General features: G+C 41.5%; 8 protein-coding genes across 8 annotated transcripts; 3 read left to right on the forward strand and 5 right to left on the reverse strand.

Moving 5' to 3' along the window:
• Positions 1 to 171: 171 nt before the first annotated feature.
• DDI1 (Ddi1p) lies at positions 172 to 1,458 on the forward strand (the record flags this gene model as incomplete). Its single annotated transcript, NM_001179033.3, has 1 exon — positions 172 to 1,458. The coding sequence occupies one exon, from the start codon at positions 172 to 174 to the stop codon at positions 1,456 to 1,458; it is 1,287 nt and encodes a 428-aa protein (NP_011070.3).
• A 200-nt stretch (positions 1,459 to 1,658) lies between these two features.
• UBP5 (putative ubiquitin-specific protease UBP5) lies at positions 1,659 to 4,076 on the reverse strand (the record flags this gene model as incomplete). The annotated part of the gene is made up of 1 exon (NM_001179034.3): positions 1,659 to 4,076. The coding sequence occupies one exon, from the start codon at positions 4,074 to 4,076 to the stop codon at positions 1,659 to 1,661; it is 2,418 nt and encodes an 805-aa protein (NP_011071.3).
• Positions 4,077 to 4,378: 302 nt separating this feature from the next.
• Positions 4,379 to 5,593, reverse strand: FTR1 (high-affinity iron permease FTR1; the record flags this gene model as incomplete). The annotated part of the gene is made up of 1 exon (NM_001179035.1): positions 4,379 to 5,593. One exon carries the CDS (start codon positions 5,591 to 5,593, stop codon positions 4,379 to 4,381), a length of 1,215 nt encoding a protein of 404 aa, NP_011072.1.
• A 645-nt stretch (positions 5,594 to 6,238) lies between these two features.
• Positions 6,239 to 6,676, reverse strand: YER145C-A (uncharacterized protein; the record flags this gene model as incomplete). The annotated part of the gene is made up of 1 exon (NM_001348827.1): positions 6,239 to 6,676. The coding sequence occupies one exon, from the start codon at positions 6,674 to 6,676 to the stop codon at positions 6,239 to 6,241; it is 438 nt and encodes a 145-aa protein (NP_001335769.1).
• Positions 6,438 to 6,719, forward strand: LSM5 (RNA-binding protein LSM5; the record flags this gene model as incomplete). Its single annotated transcript, NM_001179036.1, has 1 exon — positions 6,438 to 6,719. One exon carries the CDS (start codon positions 6,438 to 6,440, stop codon positions 6,717 to 6,719), a length of 282 nt encoding a protein of 93 aa, NP_011073.1.
• A 101-nt stretch (positions 6,720 to 6,820) lies between these two features.
• Positions 6,821 to 8,695, reverse strand: SCC4 (cohesin-loading factor complex subunit SCC4; the record flags this gene model as incomplete). The annotated part of the gene is made up of 1 exon (NM_001179037.3): positions 6,821 to 8,695. One exon carries the CDS (start codon positions 8,693 to 8,695, stop codon positions 6,821 to 6,823), a length of 1,875 nt encoding a protein of 624 aa, NP_011074.3.
• A 460-nt stretch (positions 8,696 to 9,155) lies between these two features.
• SPT15 (TATA-binding protein) lies at positions 9,156 to 9,878 on the forward strand (the record flags this gene model as incomplete). The annotated part of the gene is made up of 1 exon (NM_001179038.3): positions 9,156 to 9,878. One exon carries the CDS (start codon positions 9,156 to 9,158, stop codon positions 9,876 to 9,878), a length of 723 nt encoding a protein of 240 aa, NP_011075.3.
• Positions 9,879 to 10,060: 182 nt separating this feature from the next.
• PEA2 (Pea2p) lies at positions 10,061 to 11,323 on the reverse strand (the record flags this gene model as incomplete). Its single annotated transcript, NM_001179039.1, has 1 exon — positions 10,061 to 11,323. One exon carries the CDS (start codon positions 11,321 to 11,323, stop codon positions 10,061 to 10,063), a length of 1,263 nt encoding a protein of 420 aa, NP_011076.1.
• Positions 11,324 to 12,086: the final 763 nt, after the last annotated feature.

A 12,086-nucleotide genomic window follows, 5' to 3' on the forward strand; every position in this document is an offset into this window, starting at 1 on the left:
GATAACTTAAACTTTATGTAAGAATTCCCGTCGCCACCCCGCCCTGTAAATTCATCGCCACCGAAAAGATAATAATACCAAAATGATATATAAAGTAGGTCGAATAAGAAAGTATACTTAACGTAGTTAACAAAGTACATACCAAACATAACAGCAAAAATATACGTAAAGATGGATTTAACAATTTCAAACGAACTTACTGGCGAGATATACGGCCCAATTGAAGTCAGTGAAGATATGGCTTTAACTGATCTAATAGCATTACTGCAGGCCGATTGCGGGTTTGACAAAACAAAACACGACTTATATTACAATATGGACATTCTAGACTCAAACAGAACTCAGTCTTTAAAAGAACTAGGGCTCAAAACCGATGACTTATTATTGATTAGGGGTAAGATTTCCAATTCCATTCAAACAGATGCTGCTACTTTGTCCGACGAAGCGTTCATAGAGCAATTTAGACAAGAGCTACTTAATAATCAAATGCTTAGATCACAACTCATTTTGCAAATCCCTGGATTGAATGATTTAGTAAATGACCCACTGTTGTTTAGGGAAAGATTGGGCCCGCTCATATTACAAAGACGTTATGGTGGCTATAACACCGCCATGAATCCTTTTGGCATCCCCCAAGATGAATATACTAGACTAATGGCCAACCCCGATGATCCTGACAACAAGAAGAGGATTGCAGAGCTTTTAGACCAACAAGCTATCGATGAACAGTTGCGCAATGCTATCGAATATACACCTGAAATGTTTACCCAGGTCCCTATGCTTTACATTAATATCGAAATAAATAACTACCCCGTAAAGGCATTTGTAGATACAGGGGCTCAAACAACGATTATGTCCACCAGGTTAGCGAAGAAAACTGGCCTGTCGAGAATGATTGACAAGAGATTTATTGGAGAAGCTCGTGGCGTAGGAACCGGCAAAATTATTGGGAGAATTCACCAAGCCCAAGTCAAAATAGAAACACAATATATTCCATGCAGTTTTACCGTCTTAGATACTGACATCGATGTTTTGATAGGACTAGACATGCTGAAAAGGCATTTGGCTTGTGTGGACTTAAAGGAAAACGTTCTTAGGATAGCAGAAGTGGAGACAAGCTTTTTGAGTGAAGCGGAAATCCCAAAAAGTTTTCAAGAAGGACTTCCAGCACCAACGTCAGTTACAACTTCGTCTGATAAGCCCCTAACACCCACCAAGACTAGTTCAACTCTACCACCACAACCGGGGGCTGTTCCTGCGCTTGCTCCAAGGACTGGTATGGGGCCAACACCTACGGGAAGAAGTACAGCCGGTGCTACAACGGCAACCGGGAGAACGTTTCCCGAACAAACGATTAAACAGCTTATGGATCTAGGTTTCCCTAGGGATGCTGTGGTAAAGGCTCTTAAACAGACTAACGGAAATGCAGAATTTGCTGCATCCCTCCTTTTCCAATGAGCAACCACTGATATTGTGATCGGCCTCTACGTATGTAGCCCATAACACAAATAGATAAGTATAAGGATGTACATACTTTCATTGTTTCGTCAATTGTTGTTTGTATTGTATATGATTGTACTTCTGTTAAGTATATAATATGCAGATTGTATTTGTGCCTCAATGTGCGCCATTCATGTGTTGCAAACCGGTAATTTGATTCAAAAAATTCTTTCGTAAAATAAAACATATGCACTGGGTGTGATAAATTCAGTACTAAACGTTATAGGACGATAAAGCGAGTCATCGAAAAAATACCAACCTTTTTTTGGTCCCTTATAAACGTATGAAGTATAGTGTCCCCCATACAAACTCCCCGAATGACATGCAACCCCATACAGTCTGTATCTAAATGGTGGTACTTGGCCCCTGGTAGGAATGTCCTCATTAACAATAGCTTCATGATTAAAATCTCTCGCCCAATATGGTGTAAGATCTAAGGAGTAAGGATATTGGACAAACACATTATTCTTATTCATTTGATTGTCAAATCGTTTCAAATTAATAATTAGTTTCTTAGGCAATCTAGTAATCTTCAGTTGTTTAGTGGAAGGCTGCTTTTTTAAGCATTTAGGACATGACCATTGTTCATCGACACCTAACCTTTCGCATTTGGTGAATTCCCGGAAACAGTCTAATATGTTACAAGTTTTAACGCGTGGGACAGGAACAGAAAGAACAGAGAATGTTTGGTAAGTTGTGGAGGTATGTTCACAAACTTGACATTGTAGCCTAGATGCGTACTGTCCTTGGAAAAGGTCAATTATCGCACTGAAGTCGGTAAGCAAAAATCTTTCCCACTCGAGAGCACTAGCTTTGCGTATGGACATTTTTTCTCTCATTCGTTCTTCCTCATCTGATAACTGTTTAAGATGCTTTTTGCTGCCGTTTTGGTTCAAATCCTCGTGCAAGCCATCAAGCAAAAATTGACAAAATTCTTGACAATCTTGCTGCATTGAATCACTATACATGGGGTTGATATGGCCGCAAATTTTTTTAAACTGAATAGTCTGAACTGGTATCGTTCTTACGTTAGGAGGTGTGAATGCACCGTGTCTGTGCATATTATTGACCAAGATGGCGAAATTTTTAGCTAGCAACCCCTTAGAACCTCTTGAACTATCAAAATTAATAAAATTCAGATATGTGTTATCCAAAAACATTCGAACCAAATCGTGTGTTCCCACCAAACATTGAAGTATACAGTTCATATAACAACAGTTACCTATATTTTCCAATCCTACTATAAGATCTAGATCAAGCACTTGTGAGTTGTTTAGGATGGTCTGCCTCGACGAAGACAAGTTCTGTTGTGGTAAAGGCGGAATACGTGGCGAGAATACATTCGATGCAGGGGGCAAATAGGCATGGGCTTGTGCAGCGCGGATATCTGGCGATATTCTTTCCACAGTGTTTGCTTTATTTTGAATGGTCGAGGGTGTATTGAGTTTTGAGAGAGTGGTTGGTGGATGTGGACTAAATTTTTGAACGGTGGGAGAATTTCTGTTGGGGCTTGGTTGCGGTATAATGGGCAAATCTGAATAGTATAAGGGTAATTGAGGCCTTTGCACCGTTGTTAGCAAAGGCTGCGTATTCATGGATACCATCGGCATACTCTTATCTTTATTTGGAGATAGAGATTTCTGATTGAACAAGCCTGTTGGGACTTGCGGACTACCAAAAGCTGGCGTTGAAGACGAGGATGTAAGATGCGCTGTTTCACTGACAGATGATTGATACGCCCCACCTAATTTAACCCAGTTTGAGAACCCATTTTCCAAAATGAGTATTTTCGTCCCACTCAGCGGTTTAATTACTGAATTTTGGGAAAGAATCTTCGCAAGGATGCGAGTTTGCCTTTGCTGGAAATTATTATGCAATTGAGTGTCAGTATATAAAATAATGAACTTGAACTTGTCTCGATTTGAAAAGAAAGTGATATCTGAGTGCGGCGAAGTGATCAAAGAGACACTTTCAATTTGTTGGTCTGTAAAAGAATCCTTAAATGAGGCAGGATCGATGCATATAATGTTTTTGCATTTGATATGGGCCCTAACGAATTCAGACCTGGGCCGTACATCGATAAGCAAGAGAGCGTCACCATGAAAATGCAACATTGAACTTAATTTTCCAGGCTCTATAGTTTGCAACTGTATAAATTTAGGGTAATTTTCAATGACATTTCGAATCCGCTCAATATTTGGGTCATTATGCAAAAGCTGGATTCTCTCCCCGTACAAATTTCTAACATTCTGGTCCTTGTTGCTCGAAAATTCCTTTAGTCTTGGTAGAGTATCCTCCAAGAGCGTATATACGATCATGTAATATAAAAAAGCTGTTTCATTCAATCGGAGAAACCCCTTTGACAACCGGTTTGCATCTTCTTTAGGGGCCTGCATGGTTATATCCTGGCATGCGTCCACATAACTAGACCATATTTCTGCGCATTCTTGGAGCAAAGGCAGACACTCTTGTGGCACGTCGTCATCATCAAGAAACTTCTGAACTAAATGCCTAAGCCTGCCGAACCGCTCTTTAGCAGATTCGACAACCTCACTTAAGGCTTGTTCTGAGCCCATTACGCTTGTGCCTATTTGTGTAGAGAGATAATAAAGAAAGGACTCCACATACGTTGGAGAATACCTAGCAACTAAATATAGCTGGTGTTTACTTGATGTGTTGAAGTGAGGCGCAAGGAAAAAAGAAAAAAAATCAATGCCCGGTAGATCAATTGGACCAGGGGTTCTTGTTTTGCGACGCCGTACAGACAAGGCCAACTTTATAAAAACGATATTAGAAATTATTGTATATATGTATATAAATGTAGTATTTTTATCAACAGAAAATAGGTGGAAAACTCCCACCCTGTGCTAGACTTCATTCAAAGAGAGTCGGCTTTAACGTGGAGGACTTCCTTGTCTGTGGCGACGTTTTGAGACGAGGAATGACTGGTAGTTTGCTCGGGAAGTTCGTAGTTCTCTTGCACATTGATCTCACCATCTTCATTGAAGTTGATGTTCTCCATCTTGGCAAACAGTTGTCTCTTTTGCTCTTCCGTCAACTCCTGCTTTTTCTTGTTCTTGATCCAGTATCCTGGGTTCAAGTGTTTCAATTGTAAGTTTTTGGTGAAAGGCAAGTGACCACGCCTTTCTTCGAATATCATTAAACTCAACACAATGATAAGAACCAACCAATAGATGTTGTAACAAAGCATGGATGACAAGTAGCCGGTGTTCTGCCATCCAAGCAAAGCATTGAAGATATCCCACCCATTGTCCAGTTCTGGGTTGCAACAATTGACATGGTAAACGGCCTTTCTGATGTTATAAGACCCATTACCATCACCGCCTTCGGAAGCATCACCACCACTGGCAAGGTTGAATCTGTAATTTTCAAAGTACCACGCACCACGAGAGAAAAGACCGGCGGAGATCAGGTACAAGATCGAAGTAGACAAAATCAAGAAAATCTGCAGCGAGGATTTCGAAGCACCATAGTACAACAAATACCCAACAAGACCACCACATATCAAACCAACCACAACGGGCAATGGGTAAGCAGAGGCGTGCGAGCCCTGTGTGGTAATACCTGCACCGGCAACGAACACAACAGCTTCCAAACCTTCTCTCAAGACAGTAATAAACGGCAAAAGGAACATAGCATATCTTCTACTCAAGAACCCAATCTTGAAATAGTCTCTCTTACGGTGAGGAATCTCCACCAACGACCGCGCAATCTTCACTCTCCACTTACTCTGCATCTTATTCATTCTCAACATAGGAATACCCATCATCGAGATCATTATCGTCGCAATCATACAAAAGATACCTTCCCACAAGTCTTCCGCGCTTCCGAAAATATCCTTCTGCAGCGAATAGTACGCACCGATGAAACCTGCACCGATGGCCAGACAAATGATGAACCCGAGTAACACACCGACCCAAACCTGAATCCTTAATTTACGGTACAGCGCCCGGTCATGTTCCCCGATTGCCTGTTTCAAAAACGATAGCAGCACGGAAATAACAATCACTGCTTCCAAGCACTCTCTGAACACAACGAAGAAAACGGCCACGTTAAACACTTTGTTAGGCATGGCGGGAAGTATATGTGTGATGACCTGCTGAGAGAAGATTTCGACAACGTACAATCCGTCGTGTTATGTATTTTTTTGCTCACATTGAGCATTTTATATAACTAAAAGCTCAAGGTCGAACTACAGCCCATCGCTTCCACCGGGCCTTGCAACACCAACTTAGAAATCGGGTGCATTCATCTACGCTGTGCAGAGAATGAAATGCGCACCTTCTTACTGCTGCGACGGTGCTCGGCACGGCTTACGCGGGCGGGGGAAGGAAATAGCGGCCTGGCGTGAGTCGGCAGTCAGCGGCGGGCTCACTGTACTCGCTCGTTTAATGCACCAGCAGTATTCGCGCACTTAATAATAGTATTTCTGCACCCTGGCCTGGAAAGAATGCTCGATGCGCCCTGGTTGATTGGCGCAGAGCGTGTGTCAGTGCCGGACCCGATTTCTTTTTTTCTACACGTTGGTCTGATGTCTCAGGAGTTAGTAGTGACCGTGGTCAAGAAAAAAACAGGACGAAAAATTGTTGAGAACGTATACGTATATTGTATTCTTCTTTTTTTTCTTTGCTGCCCTTTTATTATCTATTTCATTTTTTAACCAGAGGCAATCGTAAGAGAGAGATAATATAGCCCTTTTTGGTCTTTTTTGGCACCTTCAGCCGGACCCTGCTCTTTTATTACCCGGATGCTCGGGTTTTGTCTTTGCATCCGGGTAGCAAAACAGAATACTTGCTTTCTTATTGAAGTAGAAAAAATACAGAGAAAGCGAAAAAGGCTTCCTTGGCGGATAGATGGTCTCACAACAAGCATAGCGTATACACGTGCACTCACAAGCATACACAGAAGCGCGCAAAATGAGTCTACCGGAGATTTTGCCTTTGGAAGTCATAGATAAAACAATTAACCAGAAAGTGTTGATTGTGCTGCAGTCGAACCGCGAGTTCGAGGGCACGTTAGTTGGTTTCGACGACTTCGTCAACGTTATACTGGAAGACGCTGTCGAGTGGCTTATCGATCCTGAGGACGAGAGCAGAAATGAGAAAGTTATGCAGCACCATGGCAGAATGCTTTTAAGCGGCAACAATATTGCCATCCTTGTGCCAGGCGGCAAAAAGACCCCTACGGAGGCGTTGTAAAAAGGCAAAAATTAACGCGAATTTGTATAGTGCATCTAAAAAAAATAATTAAGTATAAAAATAGATAAAGGAAATCAAGTGTTTCTTTTTTTTTTTTTGGTTTATTGTTTGACACTGGTGATTTGCTTAACCAGCGCCTCCAGCTTCGCGTTCGTGAGAGCGACGTCTTTTCCCCGCATCGCCACCGTACAATTCATTAAATGCCATATTCCGATCACGTATTGGACCTTGCGCATGCCGCCCTGCTGGCGGCACATATCGAAACACTTTGCTGAAATCGCATAGATCTCGCCCAGATCGTGTTCGAGCATTCGACCGCCTAAGTAGTTTACCAGTATTTGCAGCAACAGAGCCTTCTTCAATTTGAAGCGGTTGTCCGCAACGGCTTCTCCGGCAACGAACTTGTTGCTAGAGTAGAACTCGCGGAGCTTCGACACGTACTCGGCGCGCTGCTTGTCACTACATGGCAGCGGGTTCCAACTGAACGGCTCGAAATGGCTGAAAAGCCATAGGATCGTTACTGTGCACTCCCATATGGGGTTGAACTGCAGATCCGTTTCTTGTAGCAATTTCTCCACCTGAAGCCACACCTTGTTGCATTGCTCTACGAGTTCGCCCTGTTTGTCCCCCGAACATCGGCTCACTCTTGCCGCCTGCACTGTGTAGCAATTCAGAAGCGATATCATCTTCACCTCGCTGGATGTACCGCCAGATTGTGCAAGCCGCGTGTACTCTTCTACGGCCCCGCCGCCTTCAAACTGAACCTTCATGGCTTGCAGCAGCCTCACGTAGCCTGGAGAGGGCCCTAACTTAGGTGACTCGGTCGTCACTACGGCCCCCTTCAAGAGTGTTTGTTCCCACACTTTGTAAAACTCACAGAATTCAAGAATGCTCTTGTATGTCTGGATTCGTGAGTCCAGCTCATTCATCGAAACACCGCCAGCGGCAATGTTCTTAATCAGTTTCTGCGTTGTAGAATAGACTTTGGGGAGGAACTTCCTGGAAAAATTGCCCTTTTCGTCATAACAGTTCACGATGTAGCTGACACTTTGCAATAATAACAGTATGTTCTTTAATTCTTTGTAGTGGAAAATCATAGGCAACTCTACTTTCAGCGCTATCCTTGGCATGATTTTGATCACACATCCCTTACCTTCATTAGTGACTAGAGATTGCTTGTTTGTGTCAAAGAAATTTTTGAATTCGTTCAAGTGGTCCGTAATATTCCCGTCTTTACAAAGCTGGATTACCATCTCTAATGCCAACTTCCATGCATATAGCTCAGGCCCCACCGTGTGCAGCTCCGTGCTTCGCAGCTCCTGCAGAGCATCCTCGGGGATTGGGAACCTCTCATTTAGCAAGTAATTCACATAACACAGATTTAGAAACCATTTCCATTGTGACTTTTCCCGACATTGCGAGAGTAGCCCATGAAAACTCGTCTTCACCCTGCGGTGCTGTTTCAGCTTAATGCAAAGCATCACGCCGACATACTGGAATACGGATGCCCAATTTTGATACAACTCATCCTGCAAATTTACCATGTACTGGACTAATTCATTGCAATTTCTTAGTGCAATCTTATAGTGGAACTTACTGTCTCTCATAAGTGGCAAGTCATGTAACAGCAGAAACTCGCAACGCATGATCTCTTCTACCAAATCTGTGTCGCTCTGGTGCGTTTGTAACCGTTCTTTCAAACTGGAAATGTAAAGCTCTGCTAGGTCAAAATTATACGTCTCCTGTATCAATAACTCCACCATCTCAAACGTGACCTTACTATCCTCCAGAACTGAAAGCGTACATTTCGTTTTCAATAGCTGAAACATCTGGATAGACATGTTCATGAGGCCATAATACTGCTTCAACCCTTCCTCAGAACCGATTTTATTCGCAATTGAATATGCATGGTCTCTGTATTCCTGTGCTAAGTGGTATACTTGTGAAATACTAAGTTTGTCGCCAAGATTTTCCATGAATTTGTACTTCTTTCGAAATCGTTCAATTTCTACCAATACTGATTCCCCTCTGATAGCTGAGATGTCGGGATTCCCTTTGCTGATAGATCTAACTCATCTCTTTACGTATTTTAATTGTGAAGCCGTAAATAGTTATCTTCCAAGTTTCTCTTACGCGAGCTTTTTGGGAAAAGAAAAAAATTTGAAGATCTACATATAAAACATGGCTTCAAAGGATTACTAATGACTTTTTTTACCTTGATAGGTATTCTTGATGGTAAGAGTAAACAAGGGACGTGAAAATTACAGTAGTTACTGTTTTTTTTGGACTATAAGATCGGGGGAAAGATAACACATAAGAAATAAAACGACTACTAGTTAGACTGCTCTGCGGAAGAAGCAAGGAAGTAAAGGCTGCATTTTATTTTTCTTTTCTAGTCCAACATAAACAGGTGTATCAAGAGAAACTTTTTTAATTATGGCCGATGAGGAACGTTTAAAGGAGTTTAAAGAGGCAAACAAGATAGTGTTTGATCCAAATACCAGACAAGTATGGGAAAACCAGAATCGAGATGGTACAAAACCAGCAACTACTTTCCAGAGTGAAGAGGACATAAAAAGAGCTGCCCCAGAATCTGAAAAAGACACCTCCGCCACATCAGGTATTGTTCCAACACTACAAAACATTGTGGCAACTGTGACTTTGGGGTGCAGGTTAGATCTGAAAACAGTTGCGCTACATGCCCGTAATGCAGAATATAACCCCAAGCGTTTTGCTGCTGTCATCATGCGTATTAGAGAGCCAAAAACTACAGCTTTAATTTTTGCCTCAGGGAAAATGGTTGTTACCGGTGCAAAAAGTGAGGATGACTCAAAGCTGGCCAGTAGAAAATATGCAAGAATTATCCAAAAAATCGGGTTTGCTGCTAAATTCACAGACTTCAAAATACAAAATATTGTCGGTTCGTGTGACGTTAAATTCCCTATACGTCTAGAAGGGTTAGCATTCAGTCATGGTACTTTCTCCTCCTATGAGCCAGAATTGTTTCCTGGTTTGATCTATAGAATGGTGAAGCCGAAAATTGTGTTGTTAATTTTTGTTTCAGGAAAGATTGTTCTTACTGGTGCAAAGCAAAGGGAAGAAATTTACCAAGCTTTTGAAGCTATATACCCTGTGCTAAGTGAATTTAGAAAAATGTGATGGGGAAGGAGTAGACGAAAAGAAAAAAAGGTTTTCTATTTGTTCCATTTTCTCAATTATTAATGGTCCTCAAAGAAATAAAAGAAAAGGAAGAAGAAGTAATTGTAATATCAAACGGTTTTTTATAGTATATTCTTCTTATTCTATATTTATATATCAATGTTTTATAATAAGATGTTTATTCATAGCATATCTGGTGGATCGTCTCTATTAAGCGCCAGCGAGGTGTTTGCCTCTGCATTTTTCAGCAAAGCAAGCTCCCTTTCCAGCTTGAATCTATGTTCACGCTCATCCGACAATTCTTTTTCATACTTTCTTTGTGTACTCGTAAGCACTTTTTTAAACTCACTTGTCATTATTGAAAGTGAACGTGATCCAGAACCGCTTGTGGGGCTTCCTACAGAGGAAGGTGAACTTGGATCCCAAGTCACCGGCGAACTCGCTGGTGATGACATGCCGAAATTATGTCTGCTTGAATTCAGCTTGTTGTTGGCTTTTTCAAGTTCTTTATTTTCCTGCTCCAATTCGTGTAATTTCTTTTCAGTTTTACTCAAATTCGAGTGGTTGTTTAATAACTTATCTTGTAATTCTCTGTTAGTCCGCGTTAGCTTCTCGATATCTTGTACATATTCGGCACGGTCATTCTCGAATTGCTTAGTCAAGAAATTGTGTGCCAGTTGCAAATCACTAAATGCCGTTTCTAGTTCTTCTAATTTTTTAGAGGAGTCTTCCTCTTGAATTGCAGCGGCGTTAGGCGAAATAGGTGGTGATGACGTATTTTTTTCTAGACTGACGCAGGTATCCAAGATAGAATTTATCCCATTTTTCAAGAACTTCACAGGGTCATCTAATGGTATTGGCTTGATATCAATGCCTTTCTGAATGGAGTTTGACATCAAGAAGGACGTTAATTCTTGAAGTATTTCATTTTTATCGTCATCAGCTTTGTCAGTATGGTAAGCACCCTTGTTAAATTTATCTGTGCCACCCATATTAGTGGAAGACCTCGCTCTTTTAGAATTTGGGAAACTGTTGTTGTTTTCCTTCGTAAGCTGGTCTATCCCTGTAGTGTTAATGGATTCAAGGATCCTCAGCATCATTTCATACCAATCCGCAGACTTCGGCTGCAGCTTCAGCAACTCATTGAGTGTGGGATTTAGATCATCAGAGTTCAAGTGCTCTTTTTGAACGTAGTATAGGGCGAACTCAGACACTAGCTTTTTGTCAAGGTCTATTTCTGACTCGTCATTTTTACTTCTATACAGAAGATAGTCAAAATAGTCAATGGAAGTGTATGGTCTACTATTGTGATGCGGATGTGACGGATTTTGGGAGAGAAGGTACTGTTTCAATTCATCGTATTTCAATGGATACTCTTCGTATCGTTCTGCACTAAAAAGCAAAGGGTTCGCTCTTCTCGAGAGCTCTAGATCAAATTTATGCATATGAAACGTGATATCCACCGTTATTCTCCCTCTCGAACACAGGACTTCGATAGTATCTTTTGTAATCTGTTCAGCTCAACTATTTGTTACCATACCATCATCATCACTTTACACATACTCATCATGTGTTTATTGACGCGAGCGCGACTTGCAAGAAAAGGCATAATTGTGGCGAGGTAATGAAAAATTTTTGACGTTTCCCTCATTCATTCATACATAACATTTTGGGATTTTGGAACAAGGCGAGAGGAGAACGTCTTTGGACCACTGTAATAGTACACAATGCAAGATATTTTAAGTTTATGCTAAAAATCCAGAAGTGACGCTTCATCAACGGTGTCAATATGGACCGAATTTTAGTGTATCTTCAATTGTAACCGTGAGGAGTAGACTCTTTGAATACGGGGGAAGAAGAAATATCATATTCAAAGCTAATTCATTGAAATTAGTGCTTGTCTCATCTAGCCTTTAGTGCTTAATCTCTGGAGGAGCACATATGGGGTTAAAGCCATGCCGGGACTGGGGGCCCCTATCGGGGCTCGAACCCGAATCCCGCGAGTATTTATTTGAAGGTCCGGGACGCAAGTTACCTAATCTGGTTAATTGATATCCCATTTAGGCGATGACGTTCCTTCCCCTCACCCCTCGGCTTGTTAGAAGATCTATTGTTATAGCCTCCTCTGGAAGAATTTATGCCAGATGAAGAAAAAAACTTCTCGAAGTTCCCAGATGCCCAAATGAGGGCTTTCCATCCCTGTTAGCT

Source organism: Saccharomyces cerevisiae, chromosome V, assembly GCF_000146045.2.
Source record: "Saccharomyces cerevisiae S288C chromosome V, complete sequence".
NCBI lineage: Eukaryota > Fungi > Ascomycota > Saccharomycetes > Saccharomycetales > Saccharomycetaceae > Saccharomyces > Saccharomyces cerevisiae.